The following is a 26,017-nucleotide window of genomic DNA, read 5'->3' on the forward strand; positions in this document are numbered from 1 at the left end:
GTGCTTTCGAGAACTCCAGACCCACTAGGTCACATCTGAGATCAAGGTAGTTGTACCCTTGTACCCCAACATACTGCAACTGATGACTGCTTCCAGGCTGGTCAGCTGTGAAGGCCAGAACACTGGGACGTCCTCGGGCCGACACTCCACGTAATTCCCATAGTCAGGCTTGGAAAGTTCTTTGATTCCCAAAAGTTCTGCAGGTGGGAAAAGAAAACAGGATTCCTCTGGTGGGTACCACATGGATGCACTGAGTTCATCACGGATGTTTCTCCCAAAGAAATGCTAGTTGTAGCCTTATCTTAGATAGAAAATGAGGAAGGAGAGGAGGGACAGGAGGAAGAGGAGGAGATCATATGGTTAGTGGCTGAAGTTTTAACAGATAAGGATGTTCTGTAACTTAGGGCCTATGTTGACTGGTACAGTCAGGCCTGACCTCGCCAACTGCTGGATGTGGTTTCTGGAGGGAGTCTATAGCTCAGTACTGGTCTTGTAGCACAGATTCCTAACAAAGCCAGCATTGTGTGTGTCATCTTGATACAGACTGATTAAGTTACAGAGCTTTAACCTCTGTTATCGTTACCAGCAGCCCTAGCCTGGCTAGCAGTCATTGACATGCTGCCAATGGTGCCGACGAAGACAGTAAAGATGGAGGTATCAGGTCCAGTTTACCCACATTAGTAAGACAAGTCAGTAGGCGTCCCCTGGGTGGTCCTGAGACTGTTCTAGGTGAGGAAGGCCAGTAGTGTAGATAGTATTTTCATAGGATCAATTCTGTTGGTTACAGAGCTGGGCAAGTTCAAGTACACAGACCCTGGCTCTCACCCAGGCCAACCCCAAGCTCCCCTCTGGCCCTCTGGGAGCTCAAAGAAGCCTGAGAAACATCCAGACTTTTGAGCTTGGATCTGTTTATCTACTCTCAGGCTAAGTTAATACTCATGGCTTTCAGTCCAAATGCAAGCTTGAGTTTTATTTATTATTATTGTATGTATGTATGTATGTATGTATGTATGTGTGATATGTGCATGATTGTGAGCAACACATATGCCATGACACGCATGTGAGATCAGAGGACAACTTGAAACAAAGCATCTCCTGCGACATGATCCAGGGATCATGTGAAGCTCATGTTTTGTGTGCATCACAAATCCTCAAGATGACTCTCATTGGTCTGGCAAGGTGGTGCCGTCTTAAACCAGAGGTCACCTGGCATGGACCTCTGGGCCTTGCCCCAGGTTCTCACCCCTGAGACTCCCCTAAGAAAGACATGAGCTACTAGATGCTTCTCAGGCCCACGATGGAATCACAACTTGGGTGGATACTGACCTGGGTCGCCGATGTGGATCGGTTGTCCTTTCTGTCCTCCGATGGAGTGAGCGGCCTGCAACAGCCTTTCTAGCTTGCCCTTGGGAATGGGTCTCATTGTGACCACCAGAGGGCAGCAGAAGCCAGCAATGGTGGCACACGGCACTGTTGTCTGACAAATCAAGGGAAAATGTAAGGGGAAGAAAAAGAAAAGGAATTAACAGAGATTTGAGGCCCAGTACTCACAGCCTGAGAAGCTGCATGAAGCAAGAGGTTCCAGCAGCTGCTACAGATACACACCTTCTAATTTTAGGCAGGAGTCACACAGATGGGGTGCTTGGTCCATAATGAGTACCCCAAAATGTGTGTGTGTGTGTGTGTGTGTGTGTGTGAGAGAGAGAGAGAGAGAGAGAGAGAGAGAGAGAGAGAGAGAGAGAGAGAGAGAGAGAGATTTTTTAATTTGTCAACATTTGACACATCTTCTAAGTTGGACAGAGTAATATTTCAACCACATAAGAGAAAATTCATGGTGGCACGTGTCTGTAGTCCCCGCAATTGAAGGGCTACGGGAGGAGAAAGGAGAGTTTTAATGTTAGCATGGGTTAGCGTAGTTTTAATGTTACTGAGATCCTGCCTTAAAACAGAAACCCATGGTGGGGGGCAAAGAGGTGAGGGGAGGAGAAGAAAAATTAAACATCCCAAAGGAAATCAATACTATTTCACATGCTCAAAGGCAGTTACCAGCGCATTCCACGGGGAAACTGTGCTCTCCCGTGAACGGGTAAGAGGACAGAATGGCAGATCCGCTATAGTTGTCATTTCGGACTCTCAGTGGATAGGGTGCCTTTGAGAGTCTTAGAACTGCACGGTGCTGTGAAGCTGTCTGGGGAATACTTTACCAGCCACAACGCTACAGGATCTGTCGATCCAACAGCCCTTTGTCACCGACATTTGGAATTGAAGGAAATGCTAGATTTCAGCTGAGGTTTATAAAATGCACACACACACACACACACACACACACACACACATGCGCGCGCACACACATGCACAACTTCCCCATCCAGTCTCACAGGCCTCTGGGTTTTTTTCATAGACCTCAAGAAGCCTATATCGTTCTGACAGAATCAGAGGCAGAAGGGAGCAGATAACCCCAGGCGGAGTCCCTGTCTGCTCCACTAGATTCCACAGGGGAGGCGCCTGTCCCTGGATGCCCCAGTCCTCCCTTCGCAGAGTCTACACAGGGGGACTTGTGTGACTTTCGCTTGTGACACATGTCTTCTTCCCCTGCAGTGGGGCTTAGGACAGGTTCAGGACAGAGCCAGGATCATGATCCCCTGGGACAACCTTGGCTGCCACTTACTGACTTGCTGTTACCACTCTGGCAACAGTAGACTGAAATTCTGCTGTGCTGCCAACCTGGTGTCCGTGCGACAGCGCCTGGGACAGAGGGAGGGCACATGTAGGCTACTTGCAAAGCCAGGCAGTGCTCCTAGGGGCTGAGATGCCCTGTCTAGCTCTATCCAGACCATCAGTCGAATTCAAGATGGTTGTACAGCAACCTTTCTCGGGATCTAAGGGCAGTGGCATGGGGTGGGGTCGCTACCATTCTGCAAGCTGTATGGTAACCATGGGGGAGGGATGAATGACAGGACTGTGGTTAACATCTCCTGTGGACATCTGTGCAAAGCTGAAGCAGTCATCTCATCATACCAGTCGAGAGTGTGGCTTCAGTTGGCTCTAGGACTTGGACAAGTCCCTGTCTCTCACCCTCTCGGTTGTATTTTCTTCATTTCAAATGAGGGGCTGTGCTGATGAGTTCGAGGCTATCCCAGTTCTAACCTGCTACAAATAAATAACCTGCCAGTGGCTGGGACTCTGTCCTCACCCTTCACCTTTGCTCCTTGAAGGGCAGAGCAGACTGTGGACAATCTTGCTTCTGACCTGATGCAATCCAGACCTCTCTGACAGGAGCCAGAGGGGGGCATTGTAATAAACAGTGCTCACGATGAAATGTCCAGTCACTGAGAGCAGGGAGGTCTGGAGGCTGGTCATCACACAGGGGGTCTGGAGGCTGGTCATCACACAGGGGGTCTGGAGGCTGGTCATCACACAGGGGGTCTGGAGGCTGATCATTGCACAGGGGGTCTGGAGGCTGGTCATCACACAGGGGATCTGGAGGCTGGTCATTGCACAGGGCTCTGGAGGCTGGTCATTGCACAGGGGTCTGGAGGGTGGTCATCACACAGGGGGTCTGGAAGCTGGTCATTGCACAAGGGGTCTGGAGGCTGGTCATTGCACAGGGCCCTGGAGGCTGGTCATTGCCCAGGGGGTCTGGAGGCTGGTCATTGCCCAGGGTGTCTGGAGGCTGGTCATCACACAGGGGGTCTGGAGGCCACTGATATGGTAAGTGAGTGCTCAGGCCTTTCCCCATAGCATGGGGAAGGAAACAGTGGAAACCAGAACTGTTCTTCCCTGCCCTCCCCCCCTCCACTTGATTGGTGTCAGCAGGAAGAAAAGCATCAGCTCACCCATGGCCAGTCCCTAACAGCAGGCCTGTCCCAGGAGAGGCCACCCACCCTTCTGTCTCTGTTAATCTTCAGTGCCCACATCAGAACTGGGCACCGTGACACCTGTGCTTGTAATTCTAGCACTGGCAACATGGACACAAGAGTGTCTCCAGGGCTCTCTCGCCAGCCAGCCTAGCCTTAACCAGTGACCTCAGGTCGATGGCTTGATTTAGTTCCTAAGACCCACGTGGCAGAAGAGGAGAATTGATTTCCTTAAGTTGTCCTCTATCCGCCATTTGTGCACAGCCCTAGCCACACCCTCCCTTCTGCAAATAACTGCAACTGAGCAGAAAACAAGTGGATTGGCCATGAAGACCACAGGTTGACCTCTGGCCTGAACACATCATAGAGCCATGTGTGTACCCATGTGTGGACAATGCACACACACACACACACACACACACACACACACACACACACACACACGCTCCAAATGACTTTGATTGACTCGGCTGTAACAAACTGATCAAAAAGGGCTACACTGGATGGCTCCAGCCCTATCAGAGGTAGGAGGGAGAGAGGCTGGGTCAGAGGCTCATGGTTTTATCTGGAATAATGACTCAGCTGGGGCTGACCTTAGGGCTTCTGCTTCCTGTGCCAATGTTCTCTCCACCACAGGGAAATACAACTCCATCCACATTTTCAAGTCATTCTGCCCAGGGGTGCGGCCTTACCTTGTATGCTCCTACGTGGCTGGGTCCTGCTGGGTCTCTTTTGGGAATCCCTGCCTGCTCCAAGGCCTCATCTATGGAGAAGCTACCGTCCATGATGAAGGTGACCATGTCCTTCAGCTGCTCTGAGTACTCTTCCAGTGAGGCCAGGATGCCTGTGCGGATGCCAAACTCGTATTTCTGAAACTGTGGACAGATGGTCCTGAGGACACAAAGCGATGCTCATAGGCCCCTTGCTTTTACTATGGTTCCCCAGTGATGCGCTTTTTAAAAGGGCAGTGGAGGGGATGTCCGAGGCTAACATGTCTAGGGGTCTTGGTTTCCGCCTATGGGCTTGACTGGTATTCCCGAAGCATGACCAAACCTTTTACTGAATGAGGTGGCTCCCACCTCATTCAATTTCTTGAACCTCAACACGAAATCAGTTAGGCCCACAAGAATAAAATCCTGGGCTTTCTGCTGGCAGACCCAGACAGAGCATGGTGGCCTCAAGGAACCTCTCAGAGCTCACAGGGTCAGGCCTCCTCTCTCCATAGAACTCTCCTGTGAGGTTGAAAGCCCCATGTGGTACAAGCCTCACCTCTGCTCACCCCAGATCATTCTTCCTTTCCACTCATGTGCCAGGGGGTGGGGTTGTGGGATGGCCAGGGTGTGATTCCACCTTCAGATACCTGCTACACAGAGCAGCAAGTGTCTAGACAGTGGAGAGACGCAGGACGATGAGAAGCCTTCCTCTTCTACTAGGCTAGTCTGAATCTCCAGTGTCCCCCAGGAGCCCATGGGCTGATGCATGACCCAGCCTGCAGTAGTAGTGGCAGGTATGAACCTTTAGAAGGTGGGGACTAGTGAGAGGAAGTTCGGTCACGGAGGACATTCCCTTGAGGAATGGGAGCTACTTTCCCATTGTCTTTCCGCTTCGTGAGCAGATTTGCTCCATTGGTATGCTGTGCTTACTTGCACAGGCCCAAGCAATTGCCAGTCAACCATGAACTGAAGCCTCTAAAATAGCCGCCTGAAACAAGCCACTCTGCCTTCACGATGTTTGTCTTGGGTGTTTTCTCATAGTGTTGGAAAGCACACAACTCACGAAGGAGGAGGTGTTGGGTCTTGAGGCATAAGCGGGCTAGGGACGAAAGCACACCTAGGCAGAGGTTGCAGAATGCACAAAGCGTGGAGGCACTGAGTGTACCAGGTTTGTACCAGGATGCTCCAAGCTGGTAAACAGGAAGTACCAGCTCAGGCCCTAGCAGCATTTTTGAGGGGCCCTCTCATCCTTGAGTCTACAGAATGATAATGGCAAGCCTTCTGTCTGGGGAGAAAGCTGGGGGTGCCCTGAGTACCAGGAGAAACTGAGCTGGGGCCAGGTCACCACTGGACTTGAGATGGCACTGAGGCACAAAACTACAGCAGGTCTTGGAGACTTTGAAATAGGCCCGTGATCAGATGTGGAATTAGAAAAGGCCACTTTTGTGGGTGAGCAGAAGAGGGGCATGGAGGGAGGAGAGAGCGGGAGGAAGATTAGGAGAGCAGGTACAGGGTCTAATAGTCTAGGTCAGAGAAGGTAGAGCCATAGTTAGCTTTGCAAATGAAGCTAGGGCATGGTGGAGAGACATAGAGACAGGCTTGCCAGGGCCACCTATGAGGCTTGCTCTGCCATGCCCTTATGTGGAAATACATCTAGTGAATACCTGGCGCTAGCTAGGCCCATAAATGCTAACCCTCTATGAGTTCTTTCCCTTGTATTTCCACACCTGATGTTTGCTTTATAAATCAGATTCACAGTAATTGTAATGATATACTGTCATAAAAGTTATTTAAAACATTGAGTTATTTATTCCTGAAATTTTTCATGCCGTATTTTTAGACACTGGTCACCCGTGGGTAACTGAAACTGTGGAGAATCAGCAGCCAGGAGCTAAGAGGGACATCTGCTGTTTAAGAGTCTGGGCAAGGATGCCCAAGATAAATAGTATTTTCCTCTGGGGTTGGTGATGCAAGCATTGTTCTTTTCTTCCAGTTCCTGTGCAAGGGCTTTCTGGTAGCAATGATAACGTGACAGGTGACAGGGCCTGTCATGGTTACACCATCTAGAATCACATGGGAAGAGAGTCTCAGGTTGGCCTATAAGAATGTCTCTGGGAGATTGAAGGATCCATCTCCCGTGGGTGGCACCATTTCCTAGGCAAGGGGATCCTGAGCTGCACAAGAGTGGAGGAGGACGAAAGCTAAGCACAATCAAGCATGCATTAATTTATTGCTCCCGGGCCAGGATTGGTGGGACATACCTTTAGTCCCGTTGTGGCGCTGGGGGGCGGGGGAGTGTCGTGCAGAGGCGGGCGGACCTCTAGGAGTTCAAGGCCAATCTGGTCTACACAGCCAGTTCCTTGCCAGCCAATGGAGTGAGATCTTATCTCAAAAAAAAGTATTGCTCTCTTCTCTGACTATGGATATAATGTAACTGACTGCTTCAGACCCCTGCCACCCTGCTTCTCTGGTAGCTATGAGCGAAAACAAATCCCTCCCCTCTTCTTAGTTGATTTCATCAGCATATTTTATCATGACAATAGGAAATGGAACAAGACACTGCCCACAGGGTTTCTCCAGGCCTGGGGCAGGGGCAGGGGCAGGGGCAGGTGTAGGGTTGGAGGACAGGGTTTGGAGCAGGAAAGGTGGAGAGGGCGACTTGTACCTGAGCAGTGGTCATGTGACGTACATGCCAGAACCTGTGTGGTCCCTAAGACTGGATCAGTGTACTTACTAACAAAGGACTCAAACCGCAGCTCTTGCCACACTTAGGTCTACCGTAGCATAGGCTGCTTACCTTCTGTCTGGAACAGCACTCAGGCAGGGCAGCACCTTCTCCGGCTCACTCTGGCCCAGCAGGGGAAGAGGACCAGGATTGGCCCGGCAGAAGCTTTCAAAGGCTGGTGCTAGGGATCTGGGTAGGACCACCACACTAGCTGGTTGGAGTCCTGGGTTGGGTGGGAGATGGGACAAAACCACACTTGGTTGATGTTTGAGATGCACAGCAAAGTGTACTTAAGTGTGCAGCACAGCTGTGTAGGGTGGAGGAGCTCACCTACAGTCAGCGCTCAGGAGGCTGAGGCAGGAGATCACAGGTGTGAGGTCTGCCTGGGCTACGTGGTGAGACCTGTCTCAACAAACAAAAACAAACAAACAGAAAGTATGCAGCTTAGGACTTTTTGCACAATAAACACACCCACCTAGCAAGCATCCAGATTGAGAGACAGCATGATCAGCTCCTCAGAGTCAATGCCCTGGCTGCTCCATCCATGGTGCCACTATCCTGACTTCTAACCCATGACCCATCACTGGACTTCACGTGATGGAAACATATACCATACATATTTTAAGTTCTACTTCTTTCTCTAATGTCTAGGGATTGACCCATATTGCATTTCATGGTAGTCTGTTCATGTTTTATGTATGGTGTGTGGTAATCCACACAATGAGAAGGGGAAGAACTTTTAATGGGTTATCACAGACGGCACCACCCTGAACGTGATAGAGCATCGTTTGGAGAGGATACATGTGCTCTCCTATTTGACATTCACCTGGGCTTATGGTAGAAAAACCCAGTCAGCTTTACTGGTCACTGCCCAGCAACTTCCTACTGTGGCTCTACTGACTGGTACAGCCACCCTTAGTGGGCATCTGTGGCACTTGGTGCTGCCCATCTTTTTCATTTTTGCAGTCCTGGTGGCTGTGTCATGGCGGTCACACTGCGGCTGCCATGTGCTCTATTGGTTACTTGTCTCATTGCATGACAGAAAGGGAGAGAAGGCATGTTTTGTTCAGTTTCAGGGGATACGGCCATTGCATGGGGAGGGCGTGACACCAGGAGGCAGCTGGTCACATGGTGTCCATACTCAGGAGATGGAGAGTAAAGGATTCTAGTATTCAGCTAGTTTTCTCCTTTTTCATCAGTCCTTGAGCCATGGAACGATACCCTAATGTCTTCCTACCTCAGTAACCTAATCTAGAGAACCTTCCATAAACCTGCTCAGTTTCCATGGTAATTCTAAATATCATCAAGTTGACAACCAGGCTTTACCATCATATGTGCCTTGCCCTGGTGACTGACATGACCCAGTGCCTCTCATCTGTGTTGCCATCTTTTGGCTAACCTTTGGCAGATGTTGACTGTCTGTGCAGATTGATTCCTGAAGAGTGGACACGTAGTCTCAACGGGGAGATAGGGGAAAGTCTGTTTGAGTACCATGAGCTCCTCTGAAGCAAATGACCATCCTAGGGATTGGAAAGTTCTCTGATTTTGGACGCAGACGACTCTGATCTTGAGTCTTGACTTTCTCCCCAGCTCTGTTACCCCAGTGAAGTGGCTTTTCATCTCTTGGCCTCAGCTTTCCCACCTGGAAGCTGCCACTAATAATGTCTACCTCAAAGAGACCTCCGTCAGTTGTGATCTGTCAACATCAAATCATTGTTAAAGGAACAATGCCAGCTAAAACAGCATGCTTGACATAGTCTCTTTTTTATAAAATTGATGAAAGAACTCAAAGGGAATATATCTGCACAATCATGGCTGTCTACAGGTGATAAGACTGAGTGGCCTTAATGCTCTTCTCTGGAGACACCGTTCTCAGAGTTATAAAACTAAGGTTGTGGTTGGTCAGGTCCCCAAAAGTCCATATGTTGGAACTTTGGTTCCTCATCAATGGTTCTCAACCTCTCTAATCCTTCACTCCTTTAATACAATTTCTCATGTTGTGGTGACCCCCAACCATAAAATCATTCCATTGCTGCTTCCTAACTATTTTGCTAACTCCTATGAACTGTGATGTAAATATCTGATATGCAGGATATCCAGTATGTGCCCAAAGGAACCATAACCCACAGGTGGAGAAGCACTGTCCTGTGTGTTAGTGGGAGGTGGAGCCTACTGGGACATTTTTGGGCCATGGTTGCAACCTTCTTGGAAGAGTCAATGTCTTCCCATGAATTTTTATTCTCATGGAACTGACTTAGTCGCCACAAAAGCAGTTGTTGCAAGTCGCCTCCGCCATTCCTGCTTGCCCTTCAGCATATAGCAACTTGCCTTCTGCTTACCACCATGAGTTAAAGCTGGATGTGGCCCCGAAATTCTAGAACCAGGTTCTTGGACTCTCCAGCTTCCCAAACCATGAGCTAACAGAAACCTTTCTTTTATAAAACCTTTCTTTTATAAACCACCCACTATGATGAATAACCTTGAGCATCACCTTGATGGGACTTAGAATCACCATGGAAACAAACATCTGGGCCTGTATGGACCAGGTGATAACTGAGGTGGGAAGACTCTCCCTAAACGAGGATGGCACCATTCCACGGGCTGGGATTCTGTACTGAAAAACAGTGGACTGAGCAGCGGCATCCGTCAGTCTCTACTTCCTGACTGCTGATGCCACATGACCGTGTGCCTTATGGTCCTCTCACCTGGATCCGTGAGCCAGAGCACTCCCTTCCATAGGTTGTTGCTTCTGTTACATATTTTGTCACAGCCATGAAACAGGTAGCCAACACACCCTGTATTAGATGTTTTGCTACAACAATTAAGACAGAGACCACGCTACAGTCAGAGCTGTGCTCTACTGGAGAAAGAACTTTGGGAGGAGTTTTCCTAATGGTCAGATGCCCGCCGTCAACCTGTGGACATTTCTGCTCTACAAGAACACTGGGACACTATCGGCGGACATTTACCGCGTGCTTACAGTGTTCCAGGTTGCTTTGTGCTAAGCAATTCGTGAACTCTTCATCGTGGTGCTGTATCCACTGGAACACAGACTCTGGGCCCTTGTGTGATGGGTCCAAGACTTCCTCAGAAAAGAGGGGTGAAGTAGACATGACCATCTTCTGGGAAAACCCCAGGACCAAGGACCAGCAAGCCGTGAGGCAGTGCAGCTACTCATTACCTCAAAAGTGTCTACCTGAGTCACCTACAGGCTTTCCGAGGGCGGATGCCCCAGGCACCCCAGTAGCCAGAGGGAGAGGGTGCCCGTGCACTTTTCAAGCAGGCCACGCTTGGCTCCACAATGACCTGCACCTGTGGGGAGGTGGCGGCAAAGCAGCCAGCTTAAAGGCCTCCTGTATCTCCTCGGCCTCTTCCCTCCAAAGCCTATTGTGAGGACAAATTGGATTTTTAATGCAATAAATCAGGGAGGCATTAGGGATACAAAGCCTCTTTGTTTCCTTTTTAATTAAATGCACTTCGGGAGCTGGGTTTGGGTTTTGTTCATCTCCACTGAGGGAGATGAATAGAAAAGTCCTGAGTTGTCCCCATTAGCGGTACAATATGGAATAGAGGCCACGCGGCCCCTCTTTAGAGAGCAGTGGGCAGACCACACTCCTAGGTGAAGGTGCCTCATAGCCCAGTGTGATTCACACATCCCCGGGGCTCTCAGGTTCCATTTAAGTTCATGACACTTTCTCTTTGTGGAGACAAACTGAGTGATTAATTCTGAGTCTTTTAACCAAAAATCAATTTTTTAGCAAGAAAGAGGGGGAAGCAAACATTCAGTGCTGTTAATCAGATTAGAAGCCGCGAACACTGAGCCCTAGGCTGGAGTCCTCCAGCTTTTGGAGTGTGCACCTCCTGATGGGTCATCCTACAGATGGCAGTTGGCTTGGAAGGAGCTTAGCAGCCCACATAGCCCTCCAGAAGGCTCCCGTGGAGGAGACTGTCCCCATTTTTTTTTTTTATTTTGGAAACAAGCCTGGGAAGGTCACACTGTTTGCTCACAGTGTGGCTCTAGTGAGGAGCAAATCAGGGAACCACACTCCCGCTGCCCACCCCGGGGGTTCAGACCCACTGCCCCCTTGAGGGTCCAGGATGTAGTCACTGTCTGGGGTCAGACTCCTGTTTGCTGAAGGTGTACGATGGCTTTGCTAGACCTTGGGAGTCTTCTGTATAAATTCTGCTTCCTGCCGTTCATGTACCAACAGACCATCTCCATCGGCTTAGGCCTTGGCCATGTGACTTGTTTTGGCTGAGAGGACATTAGTCTGTGGTGTGGGCAGTCTTGGGTCATGGCTCGCTTATATATCTTAGCAGATTGCTTTCTCTTGGAGTCCTGAGCTAACAAAAGAAGACTGGCCACCATGTTGGAGGGTGTCCGAGTTTGCCTTTCTCTTGTGACGAACACTATGACCAAAAGCAGCTTGAGAAGGAAAGGGTTTAACTTGGCTTACACTTTCAGGTTACAATTCATCGTTTGGGGAAGGGCAGGGCAGGAACCCAAGAACGGAAACAGAAGCTGTGGAGAAATGCTGCTCACAGGCCGTGTGCTCAGCTGCTTTTCTCCTATAGTCCAGACCCACCTACCTAGGGATGGAGCTGCCCACTGTGGGCTGGGGGCTCTTAAAACAATCAGCAATCAAGAAAATATTCCATAGATGCAGCCACAGGAAATCTGATTGATAAAATTACCCAGTTAAGGTTTTCCCCTTCCCAGGTGACTCTCAGCTTCTCAAGGTAACAATGGAAGCCAGTCGGCGGACAGAGGCTCCACAAAAAGGAATTTTAGGCTTTCTGATCCAGTCACCTCATCGGTCATCGGAATGAGGGGAGAAGGCATCTTGGATGGTCCAGCCAGATAGTGCAGGCAGAGAAACTGCTTCACCAAGCCCAGTGTCTGCTGTAGACTTGTGAAATTTATAGCTCCAAGCCATTACTCTTAGGGTGTTTTATTGTGCAATGATAGATACCCATTAACTCACAAATAACAATCGAGGCCTGTCATAACAATCTGTTAAATAAGAACTCTTGCTTTAAGCATATTAAGCACACTGCTGGCTTTTTCTTTGGTGTTTGTACCATAACCAGAGAAGTCTGTAGACTACCTTTTTTTGTGTGTGCAAGGGATAGAATCCAGGGCCCTGAGAATAGTAGGCAAGTTCTCTACCATACTGAGCTAATATCTTAAAGCTTTAAAGGTTTGTTCTGTGCAATATTGGTGGCACTTAGATCAGTGACATATCACATGTCTGCATGCATGTGCGTTTGTGTTTCGGGATTTTGGGAGTACTGCCTGTCATGCCTATGAGACAGTGGAACAATAGGTGCTACACAGAGAATAAGGCCATCATAGGGTAGGGAAATTTGATCTGGAACAAGAAGACACGTTGGCCTGTGCCACTTTCCCCGGGGGGGGGGGGGACATCATTTTCTTCTTCTCTTGGCAGGGGGGGGAGGAGGAGGCGGAGGATCGAGGAGGGGGGAGGGGACGGAGGCGGAAGGCGGAGCTGGGAACGGGAAAAGGACGGCGAAAAGAGAATGACGCACAAGACATCCTAATCTCTAAGACTCATGCCTATCTCTCCTCAGTAGATCATCTCCTCCTCATCTTTTCTCCTCCTCTTACTCTCTCTCCTCTCTCTTCTCCTTCTTCTTCTTCTTCTTCTTCTTCTTCTTCTTTCTTCTTCTTTTTTCTTCTTCTTTTCTCTCTTCCTAGTTTTCTTTTTTTTGATTTAGTGGTCTCAGTATGTAGCCAAGGGCTTAGCATAAACTTCTCCAGCAATCATTCCCACTCCAGTCGTCCAAATTATGCTGGCAATTTATATGCATGAGCCACCATGCTAGCATAAAAACATTATTTTTATGGTCTGAGTCTGTGGGCAGTTCTCCATATGGAGTTGGGTAAGCAAGCTGAACCAGATGGCGCTAGACCCTTCCATGAGGCTTCTATACCTCAAATCTAGTCCAAACTGGCAGAACATTCTGGGAAGTTGAATATGATTATACCTAACCTGATAGCATGTTGGGTCTCTTTTCTGACTGACAGGATGTGCGTGTGTATGCATGTGCACGCACATACACATACATACATATGCACACACACATGAGTGCACACACATTAACACACATACTCAGGCATGGTAGTACACCTGTAATCTCAGCACTCAGGAAGTAGTGTCAGGAGGATCAGGATTTCAAGGTTATTCTCAGCTGCGTAATGGGTCTGAATCCAGCCTGGGCTAGTGACATGAAACCCTGTCTTAATGAAACCAAACACTCAGCCAAATGTTTAGTCCTGCTTACCTTTAGTCATGATGGCTGTGTTTCTGATGTGTGCTGCCTTTGGTAGACTCCTTAGGGCAGAGGGAAGACGGGACCTCAGAAGTGAGAAGGGCACCATGCCGTCCCCAAAGGGCTGCAGGGAACCTGCACAATAGAGAAAGGAAGAAGTCAGAGGTAGTTTCTCTATAGGTGTAGCATTGGTGCAGGATGCTCTGCCCTGGGCTGTCTATCACCAGGCACTGTTGAGGATAAGTTCTTCCCCGTCAGGTCTCAGTGTCCAGTGAGATCTCTAATGCCTGTGACTTCTGTATGCTCTTCTCCCAACCCTATCTCGCCCCAAGGGCTTCATGTTCCACAGCAGCAGCCCAGAATCCTGGTCTCCACAGAGCAGCCAATTGGTTGGGACAGGCCTCCTTCTCTCAGAATATTCTTTGAACTATGCTTGTGGGGCTGGAGCCACAGCAGCCTGATGTTCTATTTGACTTTGAACTCCATTTTTTCCCCAGTACCTGGCAGACGGAGACACCTTTAGACTCCTTCCACAGGTTACAGAGCACCCACAACAACCCAAGTATGCAGTACATCCCAAAATTCTCTCCCTGGACAGAATAAATGTGGGAGTGGCATTTACAGTCACAAATGAAACACCAGCTCCATTAGCTGTAGCTGTGACTTTTGATGTTCAGAACGGGGGTCTTAGAAGGTAGGGACTTGGTGTTGTGTATCCCTCCCTCTACAGTGATTTATTTGTGCTTTGGTAAAAGAATATATGTTGTAAAATTTAAATATAGAATATTTTTTAAAATTACAATGAAAAGTTTAAAACTTGGGACTTGAAGCTGGGTGGTGGTGGCACATGCCTTTAATCCCCGCACCCAGGAAGCAGGTGGATTGAGACCAGCCTGGTCTACAAGAGCTAGTTCCAGGACAGGCTCCAAAGCTACAGAGAAACCCTGTCTTGAAAAACCAAAAACCAAACCAAGCCAAAACAAAAACAAACAAAAAACAACTTGGGACTTGAGCCATTACTCAGTTGGTAAAGTGCTTTGCCGTGTAATATGAGTTTGGCTCTCCAGCACCCATGCAAAGAACCGTGCACACCAGAGTGGGCTTGAAAGTGTGTGTAGCACTCAGGAGGTAGAGAGAGGAGGAACCGTGGGGCTTGAGTCAGTCTAACCAATCAGTGAGGGCCAGCTCAGTGAGAGACCTTGTCTAGGAAAAGGAGGTGGGGAATGATTGAGGAAGATGCCCAACCTCTAACCTCGATGCACACATGTGTACACACGGCTCCCAAGCATGTGTGGATACGTATGAACACATACATTGCATATGAAGTTTAAAACTTATTTTTAAAAATAGAAATGGTCTCAAAGCTGTAGGAAGCTATGCCTAGAAGAAATCTTATAAGTTGATTTCTTACGTGGCCTTGAGTGTTCAGCTGGGTTAGCTAAAAGCACCCACCTCTGGCCCACGTTCTTTTTATTCAGATAGGCCACGTACCTGGCATGAGAAACAAAAGCAAGTGTTTGCTGAATGACTGGCTGGTTGCAGAAGGGAAGAACGCATGGTTTGAGAGCAGTGTTAGAGAGAGGAATTTAGATAGGCCTGATTTTCTACAACTATTTCTATCGAAAGAGATACACTCAGTGGGATTCAAAACCACCAATTTGTGTTTTCAACTCTAGCCAATCTCCTAGGTAGAAAACCGCGTAAGTAAGCTTCAGGTCTAATTTAGGAAAGATTTGCACTTGTATAGAATCCCAAACAAACAAAAGAACAAGATCACGGTAGGAAGAAGAGAGGTACATTTAAAACTGACTGGAGTGCTTGGATTTAATAGCAAACAAAGAGGGCACAGAGGAGAGAACAGTCAGTCCTGGCTGGGGTTGAGAGCCCACAGGGTCAGGTGAGGTTGGATTCCAGGCCCCAGTGGAAGGCAAAGCTGAGGCTCTGGCAGGTTGAACCAGTGCTTGTCTCCTGGGCTGGCAGGCCAGACACTGGCTCATGCAGCCAGTCAGTAGCTGAAGTCCTAGATGTCTGAGCTTCCCAAAGGCCCTGCAGGGGACTTAGCACCTCCATCTGGCTCTGAGTAAAGGCCAAAGGCAGAAGTATTCTACAATGGCGTGGGAGACGGCAGCCAGAGTCTCCGGTCTCAAGTCCACGCGAAGCTGGAGGATGAAAGACTGTGCACCAAACCCCACTGAAATGAGACCCCCATGAGACCTGCAGCAAGTGAAAGCTGAGTCAGAAATCAGTGATAGGCTTTAGTCCGGCTCCTGAGGGATGCTGCCTTCTTTCTCCTTATTTATCTATTGTGTAAATAGAAAGATAAGTAGATCCTCAACTGATCTCCCAACACAGACATAATTATGGGTAGGTAGAAACCTGCCCCATGAAAAGCAAGCTGCGTGTGTGCCATGTATGCATGCTCATTTGGAAGGACAAAAACAGTGCCCTATCTGGCAACCAACTTCCTATCTTCTGGGTTATTCCCTAAATAGTGTTTAAACTGTCTACTCACAACAAATGATAGCAGCTGCCACCATTTCTGGGCACCCACTGTGTGCCAGGCTCCATCTATTGGCTACTTATAATAACCTTCCAAGAAAGGTACTAAAGGTTAAAATCAGTGTAGACAAGGAAGCAGAGGCTAAGGGAGGTCCAAGAAGTTATTATATAAAGTTCCATGATTAATGGGTACAGACATAATATAATCCAAACCAGGTAAAGTTAATGTGTTAATGGTAGCTACCTACCCAATCTATGTATTGGGTATGATCTGTGTAATCATCCATCCATCCATCCATCCATCCATCTATCCATCCATCATCCATCCATCCATCCATCCATCCATCTATCCATCCATCATCCATCCATCCATGGTACTAAGAATCTATATATTTTAGCAACAACACAAACCATTCCCTTATTAACCACAACGTAATTGCAGGGTAAGAGTCTATATGTTTCTTCGAGAACTGAATACGAAACTCCTTTGGCTTTCCGTCATGACCCTTGGTGAACTCACTGCTGGGTGCCACTGCTGAGGAAGGTATCGCCTTCCTCCGTATCTTCCTCTAGAAGTGAGAGGAGACAAGATTAAAGCAGTGAGTCTGGGCTGAGTTCCAAGAAGCCACTTTCCTATCAAGAGCTCTCTTTTTCCTTTAGAGAAGAACAAACCATCAAATCATAAATACTATTATTCCCTGGCATCAACGATGCCAATAATGGGCTCCAAAGACAAATGTCCTCTCATCAGGGTCTGACACACCCAAAGTCCAGAGTAAAATTATCTGGTCCACCCCTATGGTGCATGGTTGAAATTCCACCTTCACAGAGCCAGTCCTTGGCTGAATTTAAGCAATTCAATTCTAGGGATGCATCCTAAAATATTTTCAGATAGCGAATAAAATGTGGCAGTGGTGTTTGTCCTATAGATAATTTAGAGAGCACTAAGTTAATGGAACACACCCAGGGCTGGTTATGTTGGAGATTATGTGTACATTTGTCCTTGTCTTTTTTTCCGTTGTTATAGCAAAATACCTAAAACTTTGAATAGTTTATTAAAGAAATAGAAGTTTAGTAGTCAGGTATGTTGGCACATATTTTTGGTCTCAGCATTTAGGAGCCTGAGACAGGAGGGTTGCCAATTCAAGGCTAGATTGGGCTACATAATAAGTTTGAGCAAGTCTTGACTATGTAGTCAGATATTCTCCTTCTTTCTGTCTCTGTCTCTGTCTCTGTCTCTCTCTCTCTCAAAAAGCATAGTAAATGCAATCTAAATTTATTTGACTGGAATCCCAGGACCTCGCATTGGCATCTACTGAGGACATTTCTGATGCCCTCAGACAGGACAGAAGGTATCAGTCACATACATGGTAGGGCAGAGATGCAGTGAGACAGAGAAAGTGTGTCAAGTCTCTCTTTTCTTGTGAAGCCACTAACGCTACCATGGTGGCCTAATTACTTCAGAAAGGGCCTATCTTCAAATACCATTAGCACATAATCTGAGAGACTAAATGCTCAGTTTGTCAACTCTGGAGGGTAACGTAGTTTTATTTTGTTGCTGTGATAAAATTCCCTGACAAGAGGTAATTTAGGGAGAGAAAAGGACTTATAATTCCAGGTTATAGTCCATTATTGCTGGTGAACCACAGAGGCGGGAGCTTGAGACGTCTGGTCAACCACATCCACAGTCAAGAGCCAAGAGATATGAATGCACTTATGTTGTCTACTTGCTGTTAAGATAGCTTTCTTCATTCATACAGTTTGTGTTCCAGCCTAGGAAATGGTTCCATCCACAGTGAACTCAGTCAATTAAAGATCAAGACAACCCTCATAGACATGCCCACAGGCCAATCTGATCTAAATAACTCTCCAACTGGGACTCTTCCCAGTTGATTGTAGACAAATTGACATTTAAACTAACTAGCAGCTAGTCATGGCAACGCATGCCTTTAATCACAACACTGGGAGGCAGAGGCAGATGGATTTATGAGTTCAATGCCAGCCTGATCTACAGAGTAAGTTACAAGAAAGCCATGGCTACACAGAGGAACCCTGTCTCAAAAAAAAAAAAACCCCATTAAAAAACCCAATTATTTTAAAGAACAAACAAACACACAACTAAATAGCATAGGCCACATATTCAAACCAGATCCAGACAAGGAAATCTAGATTACTTAACTAGTTTTTTAAATGAGCTAGCCCTTTAAAATATTTTTTTACATTTATTTGTTACTTATTTGTGCATGCATGCACATACACATGGATTAGACTCATTGTCGTATATGACAACAAACATCCTTAGCTTCTGAGCTGTCTTGAGAGTTCTAAAACAAGGCATCTCTTTGTGCCTCATCTGAGACAACTTCTCCAACATATGAAGGAAACAAGGCTGGGGATTCTCTATGTTCAAGCATAACACCTCTATTCAAGTCCATACAGACCAGCTCTGGGAGGGTGGACACGGAGGTGATAGGGAAAGGAGCTTAAAGCAGGAGTCCTACGTGTGGAGATGAATCACGTGTTTCCATGCATCCTCAGGTCTGTCCTGGCCTCCATCCACTCTTAAGCCCCCCTCCTCATCCAACTCCAGGGAACCAGAGACTTTCAAGAGGGCCATTTCTTCTCATCCAAAAGTCTCACATTCCACCATGAATCTCTCTCTCTCTCTCTCTCTCTCTCTCTCTCTCTCTCTCTCTCTCTCTCTCTCTCTCTCTCTCGGCAGGGTTTCTCTGTGTAACAGTCCTGGCAGTCCTGGAATTCTGAAATTCACATCTACCCATCTATCCATACATCTACCCATTCATCCATCAATACATCTACCATCCACCTGCTTATCCACCCATCTGCTCAAACACTCATCCATCTATTCATCCACCCACCCGCTCACCCACTCATTCATCCATCCATCATCCATCCTTCCATCCATCCATCCATCCATCCATCCATCATCCATCCATCCATCATCCATCCATCCATCCGTCCATCCATCTGTCCATCCATCCATCCATCCATCCATCCATCCATCCATCCATCCAACTGAGAGCAAGTTGGATTCTCAACCTAGCTACACACTTATGGGGGAATCACCGACCTCTCTGTGTCTGTTTTATCTTTAGGTCACAGATTACCAATAGTATGATCCTCATAGCTGTGCTCAGACCTAATGAGTGAGCGCATGTGAGCTTCCTGGGTCACTTCCTGGCCTGGTTCCCATTTAGCCTTGTAGAAGCATTGTCTCCATTTGTTACTCTGTGTGCTGGAGACACTGTGGTAATACGACAGCCACAACCTACGCCCTTAGGGATTCACCATCCCAGGAGACAGACATTAAACACATAATTACCATCATGCCTGTCTTCTGTGGAGCGGAAAAAAGTAAACAGTTAGCTCCAATATAATGTGCTTAGCATTCCTAGGCTACATGGACGAGAGCAAGAAAAGAAGCGGAGTCCAAACTGAGGAGTAGGGGGTTGCTTGAGTAAAAATGAAAGACCTTTTCATTTTGGACAGAAGGGACAGTAGTAGGGAAACTCAGGGAGGGACCCAAGTTTCTTTGCATTCGTATGTGACACAGAGAGGGGGTGGCAAGAGCAGAGGCACCAGCAACAGTACCCAGCACACAGGAAGCACTTACAAGGGGGATGGGTACAGAAAGCCTCATTCACTAGAACCCCTGAGAGGAGGCAGCCAGAGAGGCAGGGGACAGGCCTTGGGGCTGAACAGCTCACGGCAGCACGTGTTTCACAGAGAAACCAGTGGTTCATGGAGGTCAGGAACTACAAAGTACAGCAAGGCTCCACTGGGACATAGCATGCTCTTTCCCCATACCACCTCATTGTGCTCTTTCAACAACAAACACAGAGGACTCAGATTGATGTAGGACTGGATCTGGGACCTTGAGGGTCCCACGCAAAAACTAGGACATACAGTCCATTTCCTGGATGCTCAAGCTAACCTAGAAGACTTGTTTACAAGAACTCAGGGTTTGCAGTGTTACAAAACGCCATTTCTGGTTTCCATAGCTGTCCCCTGGACCAGTTCCCCAGAGTCCCTCCACGTGATAGCGAGAGAACAGCACGAGTAGGTGTTCAGACCTTGTCTCTGCTTATTAATTTCTGTGGTGGGAGTTGCTCAGTGTTTGCCAAGAGAGTTGCTGGTGGTAGCCTAAATACAACTGCAAATTTGCAAAATAAATGTTGCTGTAAGGAAGAAGGCATCCTAACTGTACAAACATTTCATTAAATATGTCATGACAATAACAGAGACAAAAGAGGGGGAAACGCTGGCAGTCATAATTAGCATTTGTTTACTGACTAGGTCAGCTTCAAGTGCTCCCAATATGAAAAGAATTGTTAACAAATGAATATTTCCCATCAAGAGGAACAGTGGTTCCTTCACCTTCCCTTTGATAAAGATTCAGTCCTAAAGCCTTTGGGTGGAGCAAAGAGAGGTAGGAGTCAAAAGTCAGAGCAGGGGACAGAAAGTCATAGTGGCCCAAAGCAGGGTGTCAGAGCCCCTGGGCTGCAGTGCCTCAGCTCCATGGGAGTGAGAATGCGCTCCTGTGGTGGTGATGGGTGTTGCTTAGACTTGGCCTGCAGGGGTGAGAGTCCAAGCAGCCTGAAAGGGCAGCTCTGTGTAGAAGGAGATGGTGGCGAGGGGAGATTTTGGTTATATCTAAAAAATCAGCATGTTAGAATCTTAAGAACTTTGTTTCTCTTCCAGGAGGCACAACATGGCAAGGAAAACACTGTAACAAATCCTGGAACTTCTGAATTGCACCAGGAGATACTCATTCCTGGGCATAGTGGGCATTGCTGCCTAGAACTGAGTGTTTGCTTTATGACCGGAACTCATTTCTATGGGCCTGGCTAGCTTAGAACTCCGTACGTAGATCAGGCTGGCCTCAAACGCACAGAGATCTGCCTGCCTCTGCCTCTCAAATGCTGGAATTAGATTAGTGCTTGGCAGAACTAGATTTTAAAGAATGTAGATCTGTGTGTGGGGAGTGCATATCTCTTAACTCTGCCTGGGGGCAGGCAGTACCTCTCAGGAGGAATAAGTCCATCTGATGAAGCACGGATTGTTGGACTTAGAACATCTTTTACTGTTAAAATGAATTGAGATTCCTTGGGGAGATTCATCCTGAGAAAGGATGGCCTCTTCTAGAGGATTCAGGTTTAATTTCCAGCACCCACATGGTGCTCACAACAGTCTGTAACTTCAATTCCTAGAGGATCTGGCATCCTTTTCTGGTTTCTCTAAGGCACCAGGCCCACATGTGGCACAAAACCAAGTAGAGGTGTTCAATGACGCAGCTCTATACATACAAACACGGCAAAATGGGAAAGTTTATTCAGTGTATGTTTTATTTATAATGGTTGGTGTTGTCAGCTTGATAGAATCTAGAATTATCCATGAGACAAGCCTCTGGGCACACCTGTCAGGGTTATCTGGGTTAAGGATAGCCCCTAAGAATGTCTGTCTCTTGATTATGTTAACTGATATAAAAAAGACTCATTTTAGTTGTGGGCAGGACCATCCTCTGGTCAGCGGATCTCGGACTGTATAACACAGAGAAAGCAGCTGAACACTGGGGTTCACTGTGCTCTGCTGTTGGCTGCAGATGTGGTGTGACCAGATGCTCAAGCTCCTTGACTCGCCACTATCATGGACTGATATAAACCCTCCCTCCCTTCCGTGACTTTTGTCAAGCTATTTATCACACAATGGGAAAAGAAACCCAGGAAATCATACTAAAATCGTTGAAATTAAAGTTTAGCAAATGCAATCTGTCGTTGTGATTGCTGGGGGCAAGGAAACTGTAGGATGACCCCAAAATATTTTGTCCAGAAAGCAAAAGTGTGTTCAAAGAATAATGAGACATTCAGCGGGAACACAGGGTGAACTCTCGCTGGTCACATTGAGGGGAGGGAGAGCCTTAAAACAATGACTAGTGGGCTTGGAGAGATGGCTCTGCACTCAAGAGCCCTGGCTGCTCTCCTTGAGGACCTGGGTACGATTCCCAGCTCACACTTACAGCTGTCTGTCATTCCACTTCCCAGGTGACCTGTCCCACTTTTATTGACTTCCACAGGCACCAGGTCCGCATGTGGTGCACAGACATAAAACACCCATACACATATAATAAATAAACATTTAAAATAATGATGGGAATATGGGCTAGAGATATGGCTCAGCAGGCAAGGACACTTGCCTCCAAATCTGACAATCCGATCTTGAACCCCAGGACCGACATGGTGGAATAAGAGCACCAACTCTGACCTCTGCACATACACCGTGTACACAAATCAATCAATCAGATGTAACAAAAAATAGAAATAACGATAGGACCAGTTTATAACTCATGAACAGAGGAACCTGTGCATCATACATATATTAAATAATTCGTTGAAGATTGGGGAATACTGTGGAATAACCCAGGGATTCTGAGGTTACCGTTCTTAGACTTTTTGTCATTTTGTGACTCTTTCAAAATCTTAACAAAACGAGAAGAAATAACCATGGTAAAATTAAATTGTGGGTAAACAAAACGTGAAGTATGTAAACAGTGGGGTAGGTCTCATCTTCCATGACACACGCTGTAGCAGACAACGCCTGAAGGCATTATCTTAACTGAAGCAAGCCAGACACGGAAAGACAGACGCTGTGAGAGTCCACTCACACGAGAGACCCTGATCAGTCGAGTTCACAGACACAGCAGAGAGTGGGAGCTGCCAGGGACTGGCAGTGGAGATGGTGGGCAGTTAGTGTTTGGAGAAGACAGAAATTGTTTTGGGAAAAGATGGTGATAACTTAATAACCCTGCTCAATGCACATAAAAATATCAAAAACAGTACAATTTCATGCAAGAAATATTTTACTAAGGAAGTTGAAACTTAAAATTTAAAAATGCATATTTAAAAATGGTAATTGTGACAGCTAATATTGGACAGAGCTGTGGAGAATTCCTTCAGACTCCTGTGGGCCTTGATCAGCCGTGGGGTTCCTCTCCTGAACCTTTCTTGGGAAAGGAAGGTTTTGTGTGGAGGTTTCATGTGGCCAGACCTTCACTGTATGACTTTGAAAACCTGGCCAAAACTGTCTGCCAACATGACTGTGAAAGCCCGTGCTGAGAGTCCCAGGACATCGGGGAGCAGGTCCTTCACAGTGGATGTGCCGTGAGTTGCCTAGCCAAGTAGAGTAACCTGACCAAGGGGCAAAGCTCCAAGGCAGGACTGCTCTGGACAAGAAAAGCATCCCTCTGCTCAGAGCTGGCTTGGCCTGGGAAACTAGAGCACACGGGTTTACTTGTTTAATATGGAGTTTCTGTAATGGCTCCATCAGACCACATTCCTGTAACCACGAAATAAGACCCAGGAATCCGCATGGTGTCTGAGCGCAGATGCTGCCAGTGGTCAGTGCCAAGTCACATGGTCCCTTGGGTGAGTCCTAAGTTAAGCCAGACGGTTACTTTAATGATGTCTCACTAGCTTTGCTCTGCCTACTTTAACGGGATGACCTATAAGCCAAGGCTACCATACATACCACTCCTAGATCAGAGGGGTTGGAGGTTTCGAACACCCTCCATTGCTAGGACAGAGCTTCAGTGACAAGAAGTCAGATGCCACCCATGCCAGGACAGATGTTTCCTTAGCATCTCCCAGTACTATAATTTTCACAGTTTCTAACTATTTATGCAACTGTTCATGAAATTGACTATGTTACTAATTTTTAAAAAAACACACCTCCTTTGTTAGGGGCATGTACATGCTTCTTTAATTGAAAGCAAAATGAATTTCACCTGGTTAGCACTTAGCCTTAGAACCATACCTTAATCCAGGATTGCTTTGGCCCCGCCCCTGAAGAAGTGTGCCACCTGAGAGCACTGACCTATGAAAGGAAATGTTCAGAACATACAGATAGCAGTGTCTTTTAATGGAAATAGATATTATAGAACAGCAACAATAACACGCTTTAATCCTCTTATGCTTGGTCCAGTCAATCTGAGGCAGTTAGGTTTGAATGATGTATTTATCCATGGGTTACATTCTGGAAGAGCATGCAGAATCGAGACAAAGGAGAGCAGAGCTCTGACCGGGTTCGTCTGTGCACACATCCACAGCCTTGCAGATTCGGTTACTTAAGAGCCATGCCAGGGCTCCAGCTGTTGTTCCAAAGGCTCTCTGAGTCCACTAAAGCTGTGTCCAAAAATAGTTGAGTCTAGGCCTCCCTGTGCTCCAGTGAGGCTTCACAGACTTAAGCGCCAGTCTCAAGTAGGATCACTCCTACCCCGCCTGGCTTCCTGGCTTGGATCTTCTGACATTACATTTTATGAGTATCCCCGAGCACCAAATGTTCAGTACTCAGTCCCCGCCCGAAATTTGTTATTATCCAGCATGAACCCAGTGCCAGTTCCATATCCAGGCAGGACCGACACGCGTGGTCACAACTGTGGGAAGAGGAGGCCTCGTAAGATTTGTATCAAGCAAGATGACCGTGCTGAAGAAAAGTCAAGTTCCTTAAGTGAATTCCCTGGGAAGACTCAGGGATGTTCTCTCTGGGAGGGATGGAGCACTCTCGGGCCCTGGGACAACTCCAGAAAGACAGTAAGAAACCTCCAGGGCCTACTCCCAGTGTGCAGCTGGCAGCTGCAGGGGCAAGTCCCCGGCTTTCCCTGGTGTATCTCCATGGGAACAGCTCAGCAGCCCCGTGCTGGGAGGTGCACTCCATCTATTTCTATGGCTCCTATCACCATGGCACCTACTTGCTCTGAAAAAAACACACAGCTAAAAACGGAACATAAAAAAGAGGGGGGCAACCCACTTCCCCACAGCCACCTTCTCCTGCTACAGCTGTCATACCTGTGATTGCTCTCACGGGCCTTTCCAGTTCAAGGTTCTGGTTTGGCTGTGTTCTTAAGCGTGGAGAGGCTCACACCCTCTGCATCAGCACGTGGCTGATGTGGCAGAGGTCCAGAAGACTCCCACTCCCCAGAGGAACTCAAGCGAAGTGGCTTGTTCAGGGAAGAAGTGGGGAGTGAGGAAGAGGAGCGGTGATGGCAATCTGCACAGATGTGCAAGGAAGGACCTTATGTGCTTATTCCAATAAGAGAACCATGAGCTTTCCTACGAACAGGACTTCTCTTCAGGGAAAGAGACTCAAGGCCAAATCACTCACTGGAAGATTTTCCTCAAGTTGGCTTTGAAACAAAGTACTTAGCCCACAGTCTGGAGCCAGGTAGAACTAGAGTTCAAACCCTGACTCATCTATTTGCTAGCCATTCAAGATGGATGGCCCCTTTTCAGAGAGATGAAAGAATATACCTCACAGGGACAAGCTTCCTGCTGCGACCTCAGCTTTCATGGTCCTTGGCTTTCTCATCTATAAAAAGGGGGAGAATAATAACACCTGTCTCAAAGGGGCTTTGCGGCAGTTCCGGGAGGAAATGCTTCAAGCGCTGACAGAGCTCGCATGTATGGCCCATGACGATATCTGTTGGGGACGAGGGTATGAGAAGTAGAGCGTTGCTGTTACAGGATGCTCAATGGCTGCCCATCTAACTCTCCCAGGTTTGACTTCCATCCTTAGTCCCCTGGAGCAGGTACAAATGAGGCCCCGGTTTAGACCCTACACTCGTCAGCGTCTCTGTGCACAGGACACACTCAAGCTTCAGAGTAGGTGACGACGCCTGGCTGCCTGATACGTGACACACGGTACAAGGTAATCCTCAAGGGCTGGGCCAGATCCCACCCTGGCTCCCTGCATGTGGATTTTATAGTCAGCAGTCATGAGGGATCTCAACCCCTCCTTCCCATTTATTGACTGAGTGACTCTGTCAGCCATTTCCCATTCCTTCCTCATCTCCCAGTCTATGAAGTGGGGTCACAGTTCCTGTCTCAGGGACATGCGGTCTATTACAAGAGGAAGTA

At 47.5% G+C, this 26,017-nt stretch overlaps 1 protein-coding gene across 4 annotated transcripts in view; it reads right to left on the reverse strand.

Moving 5' to 3' along the window:
* Dglucy (D-glutamate cyclase) overlaps positions 1-26,017 on the reverse strand; it is an 87,480-nt gene that overhangs the window by 34,025 nt on the left and 27,438 nt on the right. For 2 of the 4 annotated variants that reach the window (XM_038336445.1, XM_038336444.1), the window contains exons 2-6: positions 13,602-13,724; positions 7,368-7,518; positions 4,550-4,748; positions 1,327-1,477; positions 75-197 (exon numbers count right to left, since the gene is read on the reverse strand). In XM_038336445.1, coding sequence (XP_038192373.1) covers positions 75-197; positions 1,327-1,477; positions 4,550-4,748; positions 7,368-7,518; positions 13,602-13,698 — 721 coding nt within the window. In that variant the 5' untranslated portion in view covers positions 13,699-13,724. Of the gene's footprint in view, positions 1-74; positions 198-1,326; positions 1,478-4,549; positions 4,749-7,367; positions 7,519-13,601; positions 13,725-26,017 lie in introns of those variants that run through there. The other 2 variants (XM_038336446.1, XM_038336447.1) reach the window with 2 other exon arrangements.

Source organism: Arvicola amphibius, chromosome 7, assembly GCF_903992535.2.
Source record: "Arvicola amphibius chromosome 7, mArvAmp1.2, whole genome shotgun sequence".
Classification (NCBI taxonomy): Eukaryota; Metazoa; Chordata; class Mammalia; order Rodentia; family Cricetidae; genus Arvicola; species Arvicola amphibius.